The sequence below is a fragment of the Melanostigma gelatinosum genome, assembly GCF_949748355.1.
Source record: "Melanostigma gelatinosum genome assembly, chromosome: 3".
Classification (NCBI taxonomy): domain Eukaryota; kingdom Metazoa; phylum Chordata; class Actinopteri; order Perciformes; family Zoarcidae; genus Melanostigma; species Melanostigma gelatinosum.
Genome location: NC_136636.1, coordinates 7,322,611 through 7,341,893, shown reverse-complemented (window position 1 = coordinate 7,341,893; position 19,283 = coordinate 7,322,611). Strand labels below are relative to the sequence as shown.

Sequence of the window (19,283 nt, the reverse complement as noted above, 5' to 3'; positions counted from 1 at the left end):
CACAAGCTCATCATAACTTATTCAGGGTTTCTCACAGCTGCCAGGCCGGAACAGAAGCATCAGGATGCGAGACACATTTTTTGATGTTTTTGATGATGTGCTTAAATTACAGCGCATAACTGACTGAGAAATGTTGTTTTTCTGCCGCGCTGTTTCTGTTGCTCTCAGTGGTGTACGACACGGTGCTGGGAATAAACGCCTCATTGTTCTTTTTTAGTGCACCGCTTGCCTTCAGAAAAGTGACGTGAACTGGAAGTTGTCTCGCTGGGCTGTCTGATATTGTAATGAGGCTGCGCTCTAGTGTGAGGTTAAACATGCGAGTCTGACTCAACGCCTCGAACTGATTTTGTTGAATAGAATATTTGAAGGCCCGGGAAATGTATTTTCTCCATCAGCTTGTTACTTTGAGCGGTGGTGTCCTGACTTAATATTCAATGTGATAGGGAATTACTTTAAGATGTGAAGTTTTCGGGGGCTTAGCTATCCAAGCACTGGCAGAAGTGTGGGCACGCTGCAAAACAAAGACTCATAATTGATAATCTCTCTCATTTTAGTGTTTGCTTCCACTGGCATGTGGTTCAAATACTGATACAAACATACGGGCAGAATTAAAATGATCAACAGACTCCAGTGTGCTGTAAAACAAACAGCAGACGATTAAGGTTGTTTTTTCTTGAGTTATGGAGAAATCTGTAAAATGACTCAATAAAAATCAGCGGATGTGATCATATAATCATCCCTATCTCCAGGGGTGAATTAACTGAGGTGCAGTCGTTTAATAAAAAGAAAGGTAGGTTCTTCTATACTCTACTACATTATAGAGGGATATATTGTTTTACTCCACAACATTTATGTGAACACTTTAGCTGCTTTAAAGATGAAGATTTTACTTGCAAAACATATCTGCCTCTGATATGATGTGATGATGCGTTAGATTAAAGGAGGCAACGCAGAAATAACCGAGCATCAGTAGGGTTCATTCACATGGTTTATATTCATAAGAGCGTTTGTCTTCCAGTCACAATATATGTCACAATATAGCAGATTAATGCAAAAATCACATGTGAAATAATCTGACAAACGCATGTAAATCAAGAGCGTCAGTAACTAATGTGTGTAGCGTGTGAGTCATTAACTCTTGTAATACGATGACAACATGTTTGTCTTCATCACAAATAATAGTAACCAGTAATAATTTGCCAATAATATAATATACAGTTCATATAAACCACTTTTAAAATGTGTCATTCTGCAAAACGAACACTTTCACTTTTGCTTACGACAATTTGCTGATTCTGCTATTTCACGTTGACTTCAGTGAATGCAGGACGTTTGCGTGACCGTCACCACCTACGGATGAAGAAAGTGTGTGTGCCGCACCGTTGAACAAACACACTGCAGTGATCTGTTGTAGCCTTGATATTCAGTTGACAGCCCACTGCCCACAGACTGTCAGCAAGCCCAACACAATTCCTGATGCAATGCAGCATAGTTTACCCCAGTAGCTCATCAGTTTTATATTTCAACTTGTTTCTCCTCTATCAGACAGTAACTTGCTGCATCAACTATGTAAAGGTCTGTTGCCCCTGGCAGGCCCCAAGGCCCATCGACCGCCTTGTCGGTTATGATTGGCCGGGTGCTTTGTTGCTTCTTCCGCTTCGCTTGAGTAGAATAAGTAAAGAGAATTTCAATCAAAGTGGAATATATCCCCTTGTTGACACTGGGCTCCAGAATCAATAGAGAGTCAACACTTTGAGCTTAAGTTGGTGTGCTTTCGGGGCAACCAATCCCTCATTTCTCACTGGAGTAAAAACACCTGGGTCCCTCCTACCTACACAGAGAGCAAGCGCCTCTATTTGTAGTGCTTTAGTTAAGCTTCATACATTGTCAGATCCTCTTTTCATTTTTCATCCATCAGCAGCAGGGCAATGAAGGTCTTTATAGGTTTACTTTATACAGTACAGTATATGAACAGAACGTCCCACACATTCACAGTTCACACACACTGCAGAGTATCTGGCAGGAAAGTGACATATTTAACAAATACAAGCTCCATTTATGGAGTTCCATGTCACAAATCCACCACTGTTTGCTCGGTGTTTGTGGACCTCTGGTCCATGACGTTATTTTAATGTGAAGTCAAACGGGAAGCCGTGCTCAGTTTGGTCCTAATGAGTTTAGAGGCGCTAACCTACGCAATAAATTAGACCTGTCTTAGTGACAAGAGTTATGTTAATCCAAGCAAGTGACCGTACACTATTATGTCAAGCGACAGCACAACACCTTGCCTGAATTTATGGAGCCTATTTATAATATAATACACCATGATTCATAATGTGGGAGAGTAGTGAGAAATATGCCAGGAATATGTGTTACTGAACTACGTTGTAGCCCATAATGACATCCGCTACATTCATCCCGCCTGTGCTACAGTACTTTCATTCTAATGATGATGAAAATGATATTAAGCAGCCTCCTTTTCAGTCAGATGATGATTGATGTAAATGCTGCTTTGAGCTAAATGCTAACATCAGCACACTAAAATGCTCAATGACAACATGCTGATGTTTAGCAAAGTAGCACTGTGGCTGATGGGCATATACAGGTATTTGGTCATAAATGTATTGGACAAAGAACAATTGTGACCTGATGATTGTTCAGTCAAAACCACAAATGCCAACCTCATGGTGGTGCTAGAGAAAAGTCAGGGGATCACCAGAGTCATACGGATTCATCATCTGGGGACCATGAACGTCTGCGCCAAATGTCCTGGCCGTCCATCTAATAGTTGCAGAGATCTTTTTGGTCTCCACCAAAGTGGTGGATGGAAAATCGTGTCCTACTGTTTTAATATTTATTTAGAGTCACAACACACACAGTCATCGTGACTTACCGGACTTACCATTGTCGAACGCCAGGAATGTGGCCTCGTACACGTTGTTTTTCACGTACATGGACTCTCGGTCCAGCAGGGCCATGGTGGTGATCTGACCATTGGTCCTGTTGATCTTCAGCCAGTTAGCTGGATCTGACAGCTTGGAGTACCTGTGCACGCACAAATCCACAGAGACAGCGAGAAAGCCAGATACTTCATGAATCCAAACACAAATAATATGGAAACTTATGCCAGATGTTGACCTTTGCAGCCAACTGTTACTTGAATTCCAGCAGCTCTGCATCTTTTATTCCAAAGTACCCATCACCAGGTTGAATGTTCATTACCATAATAAGCAATATCAGGCGAGCACCTTTGATATATTACAGTGACATGGAAAGCGGAACATATGTTCACCGAGCTTATCATAGCAGCAGCTCATTAGCACGAAGACCGATGAAAACCTGAACCCAGTTGCAGAACAGCCAAGCAGCGGTCTTAACAACTTCACCGCTCTTTGTACCCACACAGCCGCCACAGCAACTCTCACCGCTGTCACCGGTCGATACGTCAGCGGAGTGGAACGTGACAGCTGCAATTAAAGTCTACGAATCCCATTAAGAACTATGACGAGTCCGGAAAAAACTTGCCGAGCGGAGGAAGCGCTGCTCTCTCTCAGGTCTAATGAGAAATGTTTAATTGCGTACAAGCCAGAAGTCTCACTCGAAGGTTAGACCGTCAGCGTGTCACCACAACGACAGGAGGTGGAGGTGAAAGATCACAGCAGACAGAGAGGAAAAGTGGGAGAGATCAGAGGCGTGTGTCTGAATGTAAGCATGGCCGGTAGGAAACGTGATCGGGGGGAAAGGGGGCTGATTTAAAGTGCGTTGGAGGCCGACACTGGTTAGTTTGAGCCTCACAGGCATGGAGAAAATGAATTCCACCTCCAGCTTCACACACACACCTCTACGCTGGTGCACACAAAGGGACATAATGACACATACCAGCTGTCACATTTGTCTTCTTTAGAGGCTTGAATAAATACATGAAAATAAATCGAATTTCTAGTGAAAGACATTGTCATACAGTGTTCGTCAGGATCTGTTGTTACCCTGCAGGCTAGACCGTCGCTTGCGTGTCATGCCTGGCACTCTCATCTCCTTCCTGTGCCAACAAGATGTCACCTCCTGAGTCCTGCTGTCTTCATGTGCAGATGGCAGAACCCTTAACCCTTAATGTTCTGTTTGGGGCCCTGGAGACTCCTGGCCCACATTAGCGGCTCTAAAACATACCCTACATTACAGTGAAATCAGCTGTGATAATTCAGGACTTTTCCTAATTTTAGGGGAATTACGAATAAAATAGATTTTTATTTCTTTCCTCTGAAAAAATATTCGGCCATTTTAGCGCATGTGTCTCTGTTGTGCCCCACTGGCGAGCTCGTGGCCGCCGCTTCGCGCTGCACTCATACGGTAGTGACGGCTAACAACGCCGTTCTGACCCACGCCGATGCCACAAAAGCGTAGCGCCCACCCTCCGGTTCCCCCCCCCCCCCGCCCAGGTAAACACAGTAGCTCTGTCAGCACTGATGTTGAGAGCCGTGTAGAGGCAATCCCTCAATCATAGATTTGCTCTGACTCTCGTAGAGAGAACCTTTAAACTCACCACTAATTCCACCCTTAAAGGGCACTCCACTGATGACAGGTTGGGGTGATGGGTTTGAAAGAATTGGTAATTCTGAAAGACACTGTTGAGTTGCATTGTTGGAATTGTAGAATCCATCTTTATTGAAGCTGGACCCGCACTTGAGACTAAATGTTTGAGAAGGCTCTGAGCGCTGCCAAAAGGCAGGTGACGTACAGTAGGCCTACACTCAATACTGTGCGTGAACGCATCACTTGAAGACGCAGCCTGAGGACTGGAGCTGGTGCTGCTGCTGCTCTCTGCTAATCTGCTGCTTCTGCTCTGCGGGCTGTGTAGACATTGTGTAAATGTCAGGATGTCTCGACCCATGCTGATTTGATTTCGACCTTTCCTTTTCTAATTTGTCTCTCTTGAGTCTTCATGGAAGTGCGTTACTGAATTCTCACAGTACCCCTTTAATCCGAAATCCAGGCTTTAAACTAAGACCCTTTAGAAGTGAGGACTAACCAACATGTCCTCACTCAGCAGGGCTAATATTCTCATACGAACAAAAAATAAAGAAAAACACACACACACACACACATTAGCTCACGCTGCCACTTACAGTAAAATCAGTTGGCAAAAAGGCTCGCCCTCACATCGTCTCTCTTTTCCACCAGAGAGAGAATAAAGCAAGAAAATTCAGAAACACGAGCTGGCTCCTCTCCCAGCCACTGCTCACGCACAGGCCTTTCACTCATCCTCTGTGGGAGCTCGTGTGCATTTCTCTGTCTTTTTTTGTTTTGTTGTGAACTTCAGTGGGGGTTCAAGCGAGGTCACCTGAAGGGAATACAGCAGCAGCAGCAGAGTTGAGGCTGTCTGAGCATGAGCCGAGCGTCTGCTGGCAAGACAGCAGCTCTGAGCTCCCATCAACAACAGACACACAGACTGACAGAGAAGAAAGTGACAGGGTCAGCGGGAGGGAGGGAGAGGGAGGGGTGAGGCGGAAAAAAGAGAGTAAAAGAGGAGTTGCTTCTCTCAAAGAGCAGAGGAGCTCAGCCCACTTAGTTTGCGTGACATGTCTTTTTCGGAGACCTGAAACGTGGATATTGCTCACTCCTCTGTGCAGTGTGTATATATATGAGTATATCTCCCACTCCCTCCCTCGATATCAATTCAGTAACATTTCCACTGGGTTCCTCAGTGGAAGAGGCCGTCTCACTGACATTAAGAAAAATCAATCCCTCCCGTCGGAGCTGGCTATGGAGTGGAACGGTGCCGCTGGACCTTAGTGGGCATGTGGGAGATTCTGTGACACAGGGTCGATGCCTGGATGGCACCATGCCTGCGGTGTGTCACCCCAGTATGGATGAAGGATGGGTTCAATGAGGAGGATGAGAAGATAGGGATCTAAGGAGGGCAGACAGACAGTGTCCAGCTCATTACAGGATGACCTCTTTACACCAGTCGCCTGGCAACGGGGAGGTAACCGGAGCCCGGTCTGTGGGCGGAGGGTCAGTTGAGAATGTCACCGAAGAGGGATAAACGGTGGCGAAACTGCTCACAGCTGATAAAACACTGGTGACACACTGATTGAAAAGGAGATACATATTGTACACAGGGTGGGCGAAATGTTGGAAATGCCTCGCGATACAGACTATCAAGAGGAGCTCAGAGGAGCTTTAGTCCTCGCAGTAATGTGAGTCCTGAACTGTGAATGTGTCCAAGAGCCTCCATGTTCATTTAAAGAAATGACAGATGGTTGTTTGAGCTAAACAGGTTGAGGATGCAGCAGGTAGCATGAGCAGTGATTGCTGACATGACAAAGTGTCACCCACAGAAACTAAAACTTTAAAAAAAGTACACATGAATATAAAGGATCTATTGGGACTTAATGACATTTAGCAAATATTGTATTAATGCTGCAAAAACGCACACAGTGTTTAAGGAGGTGGATTCCTATGATGACTCTGTTCTTGCATTTTCCATAAACTTTGTCTCCTCATTTCCATAACAAATGAAAGTCTTGTTAATTTGTGTGTAGTGTTGTTTATGGTTTGCTTATTATTTATGACACTTGCTCTAATTAGTGAACCTTCAATGTTGTGTTGTAAGATATTATTTATATAAAGACCAAAAAAATCAATTAATGTATTAAAATCAATTCATGCATTAATGTTAAGGAGGTCCTGTCAAAACAAGTGAATCAGGATGTCCAAAGTATACTGATGTTGTGTCAGGTTGTGTTACATGCAGCAATTAAGTGAACCTTCCAGAATGCGGCGTTCCGGGGCGTGAAGACAAACAGTGCAAGGGGGCCGTGAAGTGTGGGGGGGGCGGGGGATTGAGAGTGGGGATCTGGAGAGTGATTCAGATTGCCACTCGGGAATTACACGCGTTCAAAAATGAACCAAGTTCGTTCACCAAGTTTGGTACTTTTGTCATATACAGATATTTAATGATGATTGCTGGGTAACGTTTGTTGGTGTATGTTGATATTATCCGACGCCAAATCTCTTGATCATGTGACGAGCCGATATAATGGTGCGTGAGTGTGTGCTTCATAACTTCATAATTACACTAGGGCCGTCATAATAGTGTACACTGGGTGTATATTGATAAGCGTAGATCGCTGTATGGTAAGAGGTTTAAAGTACCTGACAATCTGGTGGATGAAGTGGTCCGGGTCCTGAGCAGCGAACACGGTAAGAGTGGTCCCTGCGGGCACACCCTCCTCAAAGCGGATCATCTTGGGGTTGACAGGGAAGACAGGCGGCTCGTTCACGTCCTGAACGGAAATGGTTACTCCCGCTGTGGACTGAAGCGAGGACTGGATGCCACTGGCCAGGTGGGCCTGGTTGGAAACCACCACGGTCAGCATGAAGGCACGATTCATCTCGAAATCCACCGGCTAGAGAAGAACAGAGGAGGTGGGAGAGAGAGATGCAGAAAACAAAATGGGAGGGAAATGAGTGTGGCTGATTGCGAGATTAGTTCCAATTGTGTTCCAATTTGAGAAATGACATATGCCGCTAATTCAGTGAAAACAATGTGAGACCAAAGTACTCAACATCTGGCACTTCAGAGCAGGTGGAAACGCAAGATGTCATGTGGAATAACAATGGAGAACGAAGGTAAATAGCAGACATGGGGATGTGTGTGGAGAAGCCGAATGCGCGGCCTCACTTTTACCTTGACCACCGTCAGCATGCCCTCGTTGGTGACGGGGTTGGTGCGGATGGTGAAGTGTCCAGTGGGGTCTCCGCTGACGATGCGGTAGACGGCGTTCCAGTTGGGGCTGTGGGGCTGATCCCTGTCCACCACCGTCAGGTTGGTCACCACCACATTCACCTTGTTCTCTGGCACCTCCCCTGAAAACTACAGAGCAGGAGGGAGGGAGGGAGGGGGGGAGGGGGGGAGGGAGGGGGGGGGCAGGGAAGGGAGGTGACAGCAGGCAGCATGGGAGAGATAACATTATGCTGATGTTGCTCCAGCACTCGGCTAATGCATGCTAATGAGTTGATTTATTGAGGTTCTTAACATTCGCTTGTGTCATCATCAATTTTTTAGCATTTTCCGTAACTGTTATTATGAAAACAAACTGCTTTTAGGGTCATGCCAATAATGCTACATTGAGAGTGTAGAGCAAAACAAAAGGGGCAGAAATGAGAAAGATAGGAGAGGAAGACAGCAGGCAGAAGGAGTCGTATTTGTTTAAATTGTGGATAATAGAAAATCATATCTCCCATTATCTTAATGCTGTCCCCTATTCCACGCCACGTCTGCTCATATGAAACTCTTATTTAAACGAATGGATTTGTTCAATTAGTTGTTTACCGATTTCATTTAGATTCTGTGCTTTCACCAAATCTAGGTCTTAATAAGCAATTAGATGAGTGCTATAATGAAGGCAGTGGTAGAAATAATCTTTGGCTAATGATCTTCATTATATTGCAATCTGAAACAACTCCCCTCTGATCTAACTCTGAAAGGAAACTTGGCTACAGCTGCAGAGCCTGAAGAAGAATTCACTGCGCAAAAGGATGCATGTCCTTCTCTATAGGGATTTACCAAGCTGCAGAGGGATGGGCACTCCAAGGCACACACACACACACACACACACACACACACACACTAAAAGCTCACATTGTCAGGCAATAATCCACGTTTCCTCTTGTGAAGCGTTAACTTGTTTATGGGGTGTGTCTGCCAGATGCTGTTCACTTTAATGGCTTCATCATCGTGGGATTGAAGCAGCGTCCAAACCGCCCCATTCCTCTCTTTCTCTTCTTCCCTTCCTCCCTCCCTCCCTCCCTCCCTCCATGTCTCTTCTTCTCCTATCCCCTGCAGTACGACCACGCTGATAAGCACAGAACAAATTAAATATGCACTCTCAGGCTCTTGTGTGTGTGGGCTCCTCCATTTCATCTCTACCCCGGGCTCTTTAGCAACAAACAGCACCAGGAACCTTCCGAGCTTGTTGGGCGGCGCTGTCAGACGGCCAAATGGAGCATGCCCTCTCAGAGGCATACGCAATGGTGCTGACTGGAGGGGAGGACGCTTCCAAAATGGCCACTCTCACTAAAATGCAACGTAGACTCATTGATAAGCCACCAGAGACACAGACTTCCACTTTCTGAAGGATTTTGTAATTAAAAAGAAGGGGGGGGGGGGGGGGGAGCAGGGCGAATAAGAGTCACTCGTAGGTAATCGTTGAACTTGAATTTGAGTTGCTATGTCACAAAAGGTGGAGTCAGTACCACAGGTTCTAGCTCTATAAGGCGTTTGTATACATACTTTATGTGCTTCGCTTATTCAAACAGTCAACGAGGAGAACTTTATCGGAGCAAAGTCTGAGGAACAGTGTGAGCTTGTACAGCAGCATCAGGTGAAGACGCTGTGGCAGTCAATTCAAACAGAGCAAATTCAAAGTCAGATGTTCAGTTCAATGATTAGAGAACAATCACATGAGGATTGTGTGTGGTTTTCATGTTCTTTTGAAAAGCTTATGACCAGGAAGTAAGGTATTGTGTATCACGGCTGAGCTCAACTGTACTGTCAGTCACCAATCAGCTACTCATTTGGTCAGTAAAGTCACTTTCAAGACTCAGTGTGTTCACTGAAGCCCTCTGGAAACACAGAGTGAGTCACACAAGTTACTGGTCATACCAGACCACGTGAGACTGTGGCTCCAAAAACCCTGAGTGGATTGCATTGAACAAAGGTGCGTTTTTATTGCTGATGAATCCAATTTTTTCATCTGTAAAAGGAAAAATTCATGTTTTCTACTTTCGAAAGTTGCATAGTTTTGCTTTAAAGAACTTTTAAAGTTCTTTTATAGTTTTATAGTTGATGAAAATGACTTTTATAACTTCACCATTCAAAGAATCCGCATTGACAGATTGTGCCAGGGTTTTAATTTATGAGCCTTCGACATGCCAATAGATCACAAATGTATGAAGGTCAGCACGACACAGAACCCTTCAAAAACAGGGCCACTTATGCCGGATCATTTCTAATGATCGCTGTTCATGTTTGAAACTGTCTATTAACGCGACTAGCCTTCAGACGCTTGAGTATTACAGGAGTAGAGCCAGGGGAAATCAGTGTGCCTACAGCGCTGTACAGAAAGCAAACCAGTTTAGAAATATAAATCTGCATCAAGGTGCACTGCCCAGCAGGGGAAATCTACGACCGTTTTACTGAAAATGTCCCCTTTCAGACAGCAGAGCTACAGCTCAAAAAGACTAAAAGAGCTCTTCTTTTCCTTCATGGGGCATTGAGAACAACACCAAAGGGCAATGACAGCATTATGTACCAATAAATGTCCCAAAAAAGACTCCTACCAATATCAGACTGCCATCAGTCCACTTAAGACGCTGTTATGTCTCCACCATAGTGTAATAAAGATACAGCATACTGGCAACCGGCGTCTACCAGCAGTCTCATTTTTCATGTTATACAGACATATCAAGCCGCTTTTCCTAGTAGTCTGCTTTTTTCTTCTTCTTTTTCTTAAACACAAATCAAAGTCAAGGAGTGGGAAGCAAGGGACAGTGGAGAATAATCTCTGGCATTCCAACTCTTTCAGCTATTTAGAAGCTGCAGCTCTCCAGGTGAAACACCAAAAGCACTCTCTTCAGATCCGTAAGCCTGTGTGTCTTGGAGTTCAAGCTTTCAACCCCACAAGTCTTCCAAACAACTCTCCCACTGGGTACACTTTCACAGGGGTGTGATACACTTGATTAGACACTTTGATTCGATAGATTGTCCCAAGTACCAAGCTTTTTTTTTTGTTTATCACACACACATAGCACTAACATTGCACATCCAGGCCCATGTGGTGAAATTAATAAAAGATTTAGATTGTTTTTTTTTTGTTTATTTTTTTCAAATTAGATGCTGTATATCAGCTCGGGTTACGCCCCCGCAAGCAATTTCACTTAATTAGCGTGCTTTTGTTTTCTCCATGCCTCCCTTAGAGAGCGATGAATTATTCTCGCGTCTGTCGTGCACAAATAATTACTGAACTGCTCCGAGTCGAGTTGTTTGTGTGGGAAGCAAAACAAAAAGTAGAGATTGACAAAGCAGCGGAAATGGCATCTGGTTTTATACTTTATATAAATAAAAATGTCTTTGCCGTGGATGTTCAAGTCAGCGCGTGGGGCCGTTTGCGTCATAAGTGAAGGACATACAACGAGAACACATTTTTATTCATTTCTAATTATTACCTTTGAGTCACACACCGGATAAGCTCAGGCTAATCTACAGTCATTTGCTAAGCAGGGTTTCGGGGAAAGTAATGACGCCCTGACGAGTGGACAAACATCTTTCACAGCGTGTCAGAGCACACATCCCTGTATACTGTATATGTCAAGGACAATGTACAATTTTTGTGTCTATTGAAGTGCAGCATGACCATTTTCTGGCTAGCTGGCACCCCCCTGGTGACGGAGGCAGCACCGCAGACGGGGACGTAGCAGCTATGAGCGGCAGCCTTGTTCGGTGAGCTCTAGCCCTGACAGCTGGGGAGCTCTTATCAGAGCATGCGGCTGGAACTGTACCGGCACGCACGCACGCCGCCGACAGCCCCGCCGAGGAGACAGGGATCACAGTCTGTGACGCTGACACACTGCTCGCTCTGCCTCTGAGCCCGGCTGCAGACAGCATCTGTTTCTCTCTGGAATATAAGAAATCCAAGCGCTCACACAAGGAGCAGCTACTATCCTGTAGGTCTGTCAGGTTGCGGTCAGCAGAATAGAGAATACGAGCTATAAATGAGGGCGGAGGGCTTCTGCTTACTCGTCAATAACCTCACATATAGTAACCCTCGCTCTCAAAAACGGACAACTCCCTACCTCACCACACACACACTGCCGTGCAAAAGTGGGCCAGCGTGGCTTCCTGTCAGACCAATGCGGAGGTATCAGGGACCGGCGCCAGATGCCTGCAGACACCAGAGGCCCCGCTGGCTGGAAAAACACGGAGAGGAAAGGAGCGAGGAGTGCAACTCCCATCACCAAAACTCTTGATTTCTCACTTTCATTCACAGTGGCTTTTTCTGTCCCTCCATATGTTGTTCTTGCACAGCCTTTCTTTATCTGTCACTGTTATTTCACATTCTTACTGTAGCTGTCTTTATCCTATATATTTGTCTTCGAATGCTGTATTTGCATTCTCTTCATCTCAACGCTCTATGAAAACACATTGCAGTTGAGCTAATGTTGCATGGTTGTAGTTGATAACACATTTTCTTATAATATCTGTGAGCATGGATGCCTGTGTACACTGTTCTGCCCAAGAATAATAAACCCTCATATGCTAATGTGTATGCAGCATCATGGCTCTATGGCACAATGGGGTAGCGTTAAATGAGCAATTGTTAAAATGACTGATGCAGGGCCAAGCCCTGAGGTGAAAGTGTTTGGTGGAGTCTGACCTCATATAGACATTACATTCCTTATTGATCCTATTCTTTGCCTGAACGAGGGCATTTCTGCATCACGTCATTGTATAATCTTACTTTTTTTTAAGTTTTAGAGCACAAGTGCCATTCATTTTGCAATATTAAGCTTTAAAAAAAGCTGAAAATATCCATCTAGATTCCAAATATGTGATTATTTTCATCCTAATAATGCCTATTTTTTAGAAATTTACGCCAACGTTTTGAGAGCTGTGAAGAGCTGCTGGCTGCGAGAGACCGGCGGTCAGTGTAGAAAAAGCACATGTTGACGATATGTGTGTAATTACTCTTAGCTTTAGAAAGGGTGGCCACAGGTCCGCACTGCATGTTTAACCATGGGGTATAAAAAATGACAATATATTAACATAAAAATCACCAATTTGACGACAGCTAAATAGCTATCAGATTAGGTTTAATTCTTTCTCTAGATGAACTAATATGTCGACATGTGCGTTACTATGCCGGCCTCGACCGGCATGCACTGATTAGCCTCGGTACTTTTGTAGTTCCTCGTAGCGGCGAGACTACAAAGTAGTTCAAATGTCCTCATGTGTGATTTCAGTCCATTTTCATATGTCGTCCTCCCAGTCACTGATGGCTGATGGATGTGGGGGACTGCCAAACCACTCAAAAGGTGGAGGCTTGCTGTTGTTTACAACGCTACTAGCACAGAACCGAAAGAAGATTGGGGTGGGGAGGGTGGCTGAATCTAATATTTCATTCTAACCCCTTGACCCCCTTTAATATCCTCCCCAAATATCTTTAAACAATATATTTATAGCAAACAACAAGATGATGAAAATACAGCCACTCTCTAATGTTGAATAAGGAGCTGTTACAAAAATGGTTACGACACCAAATGAGGGAACCAGGAAGAAACTGCTGATTTTGATGAGGAAAGAAAATCCAGGGACTCACCGTTCTGACTGTCAGTTCTGGGGGATTGTCGTTGATGTCGGTGATGCTGATGAGGGCCGTGGCTGTGTTGGACAAGCCAAAGTTCAAGTTGCCCTCCATGTCAGTGGCCTGGACAATGATGGTGTACTGGGACACTTTCTGTAAAAAGAAGCAGAAAACACACCCAAGGTTTGATGTATCAAATGCTGCGGCAAATAAATATTTTTGCCATGTGACAATGACATATGAATTAATGAATACATGAATAAAAAGCAGCGATGCATACACATCGTCCCTTCATCACTGGAACAGCAGAAAAACTGGAGTCTGTTAGGAACCTTCTTTTCCTCAATAACAGATAGACATCACACACACACACACACACACACACACACACAAAGTAGCAGGGAGGGAGCACCGTGTTGGTAAAAGGCCCATCCATTATTGCCTAAAAGTCTTGGCTTTCCGCTGTGGGAACAGACCAGGATCATCACTCATTTTAATGGAGGCGCTGCCACTTTAAGATGCACCACAGTGCTGCAGATGCTACCAGAAGGTGAATGGGCCTTATTTAGTCCAGTTACAGTGAGGGGGAGTCGCTTCCAGAGTGTACTGCAGCACACGCTGTTATATTACTGTGCCGTTACAAGAAACAACCATCAAACATTCGGCTTAGTTTCGACACAGCCACAAAACAAAGAGGCAGAGAGACAGTGCATCCCCATCCCAACATCGTGGCACTGTCCATGGTGCTGAAAGTTCAGTCTGTCCCCAGACTCACCACTGGAAAGAAGACCCTGTGTGTGTGAGTGTTTCCACCCCGACAGTATAAGCCTCTGTGCTTTGTGGTCTCTTCTCTTCCCATTAATCCATCCACAACCTCCATTGTGTCAGAGCAAAGAGAGGGAGCGGAAGCAGACGTCAAAGACAGGCCAGTGTTCGGCGCACAGGGCCTGCTGCATTGTTGAGCATCCACAATGCGTCGGATCGATGGTCTAATGTTTGTTCGTTGTTAGGCTAGTTTCGAGATATTCACCCGGTGGGTCGCACTTGCTAACGACTTGACAGCCAGTGGCACTGATGTCAGGGACTGCCTGGAGGAACCAGAACCAACCAAGACAGAGGTCTTGTATAAATAGATTGGGGAGTTATTGCTTTGCTTTTTTATTTCTTTGAGTTGTGGCTTTTCCCCCCATCCTCTGGTTTATTCTGTTCCCTTTGTTAACTCACATTCTGCGCCTCTTTTGATCTCTTGCTATCTTTTTGATTTCATCTTGGTTGCTCAGTGTTCTCCGCCTGTCTGTTCTCCATCTGTCTCTCTGCCAGTCTCTGCGTATCTCCAGATCTCCTTTCTCACTCTCACCGTTTTCTCGGCCGTGACGGATGCAGTTGATTGTTAGAACCGGAGTCATTTAGCATCTCTCAAAGTCATCATGAGCAGCGCAGACATGTTCATTTGCACCAAACCAGCCCGGTTAATAAAAACTCAATACTGGCTGCCCTTTATTAGACTCGTAATGAAATATCAATATCATCTCCCCTCATAGAGCGCATCGGTAAATAGAGCCTCCGATGAATGCGACTCTCGGCAGATTCGTTTAGATCCCGTCACATACATCAATCTGGAGAAAGCAGCAGATGGCTGAAGAAGGCTAATAAGCTCCAGCTCTGATGAACGCCTTTTTCTTTGGTCAGGTGAGGAAAAGTGACTGGAGCTGAGCCAGCAGGTGGAGCTCTCGCACAGTATGAGATGTGGCTGATGCGTGCTCTCCTGCAGGGATATATCACTCATCTGAGAGCAGTTGTGAGTTTATGGCCCTTCTAGTGCACACATACACATCTGCTGACGCTCCAGTGAGTGGGAACAGGTGGGACACTCTTACACCGCGTAACCACGTGCACGAGGACACCGAGCGCACACACACACAGAGCCAAGCACACTCTGCTGTCCAAAAGTATCTGCCCGAACAAGCCAATAAAGGTCTCTCTAATGAGTCCTACAGAAGTGCTGAACAGAAAAGCTCTCCGTTAGATCGGAGTCCAGCGCTGGCAGGAAATAAAGCCCCTTGTATCACGACCAACAGCAACAGCCCAGACTCCCCCAAAGGCCTTGAGCCTCACGGACTTAATCTGTGGAAGATGAAAGCCGTGAGAGACCAGAGAAACACCTGTACACAGAGCTTCACCAACTATAAAAACCCAATCCGGGAACAAATGAGGTTGTTCACCAACCAGGAGACTGAAGAAAGAAATAGGAAAATGGCTTCAGGCTAACATTGTTAGCTCCCCTCCGACAAGTCAAGCCAAGCAGCACACGGGACCGGTGGAAAAACCTGGCTGCTCATGGTTGGGAAGCAAATGGACTTGTTCTTTAGTGAGAAGAACAAAGAAGAAGGTAAAGGACATAATGGTCTGAACATGTAAGGTGTCGAACAAGAAAATGGAGAGGAGTGGCTTTCTGCCGAAGCACATATAGTGGTGAATTGATTATACCTGAGCTGAGTGTGCGTTTCCACTTGGCGTGCCGTAAAGGACCACTCAGAGAGCAAGAGACTTGCTTTTACTTGTGTCGTTAGAGGGTTGAGTTCAGGCGAGTGGCCACAGTCATTAGCTTGTCACTTACAATCTGTCTCAAATGGGCCAGTGTGGGTGGCGAAAACTGTGGCGACCAGCTCCCTTCCTTCTTCTGACTACACTCGCTCTCTACCTCAGTGACCCACAGTGCCAGCGACCCCCGCTAGTTTCACTTCAGTTCGCTTATATTACATTTACTGAATTTGATGGTATTCAACCCCACTTCATCCGATTTTAATTCAGTTCAGTTACAAGTTGCCATTGAACAACTGTAAAGTTCAGTTCACGTCGACACAAATATATTCTAATTTTACTTCTTTTCCCAGTTAGTCCCAAAACAATGCAGAGAAGTCTGTTTTGTCACCATCTTCATCATCCACCCCTCTCTTCATCCCTCTCAGGGATGTCTCTCAGGTTGAGTTGAGGACAAAAACAGCTTCAAGCTGGTTTGAAGAGAACAAGAACCAGGGTACTGTTCTCTAAAAGCTTTTCTCTGAATCCCATTGAAGAGACACTCACTCATACGTAGGTTCTATTAATCTGAGATACAAACTCAGAATCCACTTGATTAGATACGCCTCCACATTTACGCAAACAGCTCAGAGTCAAACAAAGGCTGTGAGTCATATGTGAATAAAGCTGCAAGAATAAACCACGCAGACAGGGCAAGGCATTCAGTTATTGGTCCTACTGACCATTACAATACAACAGACAGGACACGATTCAGCAAATATTGGCATTATCAACATGCTTTTGTCAGACTTGTTGGCACAAACTGAAAAAAAGGGAAATGTCAGGCATCTAAGAGAGAAGACAGGGGAGCAGCAATCACCTGTAAATCGATGACATAAAAAAAGAGGCTGCAGCCACGCTATTATCCAGGCTATTATCTGCGGTCATCACTAATGTAATTAGGAACATGTCTGGGGTCCATTCATGTTTATAGCACATGTTGTGCCAATTCTTTGAACAGAGAGATATTTCACAGCATAAGTCCTAAATCTGAACTGCTAGAGGGAATGTCAGTGTATCACCAAAGTCATTAGCGTTCAGCTTGCGGGGACCATATCCGTACAACATTTGATGACAGTACATCCAGTATAGTTGAGATAGTCTCGGCAAGATATTTCAGTCTGAAAGCTATGCTGTCTACATGCAGAAGAAGGAGACGGAATGTGAGAGAACGTGAATAAACCTGTAAACAGGTTTTGCACAACTGCCTCTCTGGTCATATCTGAAACAGTGTTTACTGCAGGATGGACAAAGCCAAAATATGTGTATACGTTTTGTAGGGAAATGCTGACATTTGAGATAACCTGGTATTAGTCTTATAGGTAGACTGCAGGATTTTAGGCATGTCTTGTGTTGATACAATGGAAAATATTTCGTATTTCTTCTGCCAGATCATCCTCCCAAAGGGTCCTCATGGGGTCCAACATTTGTGGACGTATTGGGGAATTCTATTGTAAACAAATGACACAAAGCCCTTTAAAGAATAGGCTGGTGTCGAGAAGTCATCGAGGGATTATTCATGGCAAAAGAACAGACAAAAGATTGGATTTGCAAATATCTGTTAAGATGTTGCTTTGGTCGTGAATATTTATCCGAGAGCATTGACCTAAACCCAGACCAAAATAGAATACAAGAGAGGGAAGAGAAACATGGTTTGAAACTAGAAGGGCATAAGTGCAACGATTCATGTTTTCTGAAGACAAAACAAGGTCCAAGTCAATACTTCTTCGGTGCACATAATGAGGTGGATATTGAGTGGATGTTTTCTTGATTGAACGTGGGCAACAAGCAGTCAACATCCAGCTGCATGCATCAATATTCTCCATTCAGTAACCCGCTCGCAATCTTCCGATGGCTTTGCTGTCTGGCTCCTGGAGCTTTGGTGCAAGGCGAGGCGTTAACATAACTCAAGGTCTCTGAGACAATAAAATCCCAGACCCATTTAGGATGCCTGACGTCCGCCTGTATCCAGTGGGGCTCTGCATATCGTAATAGAGCCAGGCTGTGGGCACTCATGTCCTTGAGGCAGTCCAGACGATTTCCTAATCATCAGCCAGACAGTCCAACCTAGAGCTGGCATCGGTCCGGTGGACGGTCTGGCGCCGGGCCCCACCACGCCATGCCAGACCGTTCCAATCCAGGGCTCATGGGAGACTGAGACAGCCTGGGGTAATGAAAGACAACAGCTCTGCCTGCCAGTAGCATCGCAGCCATGGAGAGAGGGCACAAAGGGAGAACATCCACGCCAGCTGTGGCACCCTGACATCTCCCGCTCTGCTACCTGCTGCATCAGACTCGAACTTCATTAAAAATCTATTCTCACGGTAGACGGATCGACGACTCTATTTTTGGTGCAGCATATATACTGTACAACAAACTGTAGGGGCGGAAGGAAAAAAACCGATTCACTTTGCAAAATATTTTTTAATGCCTCTATCGGTGTAATTCAAATTAAATTGAATTGTCCGTGTTAAATTAAAATAAATAATTACTAAATAAAAAAGTTATAAATCTTGTAATTTGTCACGGAAATGTCTTTTTTTCTTAGATTTACTTCCTTACAATTACTGATACATTTGAATTCATGGGAACTTTTTCCCATGGTCTAGTGTTATGAAAAGTTTTGAAAAAAGCGCAATGAACTGCAATATCGAATCGCAATACCTGTAGAATTGCGATACATACAAATCCTGATACATATTGAATCAACACTGGAGTATTGTGACAGCATTGAATTGTGAGATAAGCATATTGTCCCGGCCCTATAAACTGTATAAACTCGAACATAAACCTTCACCGATTGCGATTTCAATTTTAACCCAAACCTTTTAAATGCAGCACCATCACAAAACCAAACCGTAAACCCACATACGAATAGCCATGTTCTATTGTAGGAAGTATAGAGTCAAACACACACGTATCCGCCCGGCTCGTTAGCTTGTGTGCAGGAACACAGTGGAAGCACGTGAGGCCGGGAGAGGAGCGGGGTTTGCAGGCGGCGAGTGATGGAGAATAATTGGTATTCAGCGGTGTCAGAGGTAAGTGATACCAGGCTAACCTCCATGTACCCCCTGGTCTCCTCAACACGAGAGAACCTGCCTCACCCCTTAATTAGCACATGAATATTGTAATTAGACACCAGCATGGTGGACGAGGATGTGCTAAAGTGTGATGGAAAGAGATGGGAGAGAAGATGTGGAAGTAAAGGTGTTCATAGAGGTGTCCATACAGCGAGTATGCACATTCATGTCGTTGTGTAGCAGCGTGTGTATACACTACACTGGTTGCATGGATCCAGCTCGACACCTTGAATCTAATTCATCATATCTGCTGCTACCC

At 44.8% G+C, this 19,283-nt stretch overlaps 1 protein-coding gene across 1 annotated transcript in view; it reads right to left on the bottom strand.

Annotated features, from left to right (window-relative positions):
* Nucleotides 1–19,283, bottom strand: part of cdh4 (cadherin 4, type 1, R-cadherin (retinal)) — a gene marked incomplete at its 3' end in the record, with an annotated part of 60,508 nt that overhangs the window by 4,472 nt on the left and 36,753 nt on the right. The window contains exons 6-9 of the mRNA XM_079266222.1: nt 13,380–13,517; nt 7,691–7,876; nt 7,156–7,409; nt 2,903–3,045 (exon numbers count right to left, since the gene is read on the bottom strand). Of these exons, the coding sequence (XP_079122348.1) occupies nt 2,903–3,045; nt 7,156–7,409; nt 7,691–7,876; nt 13,380–13,517 (721 nt within the window). The remainder of the gene's footprint in view (nt 1–2,902; nt 3,046–7,155; nt 7,410–7,690; nt 7,877–13,379; nt 13,518–19,283) is intronic.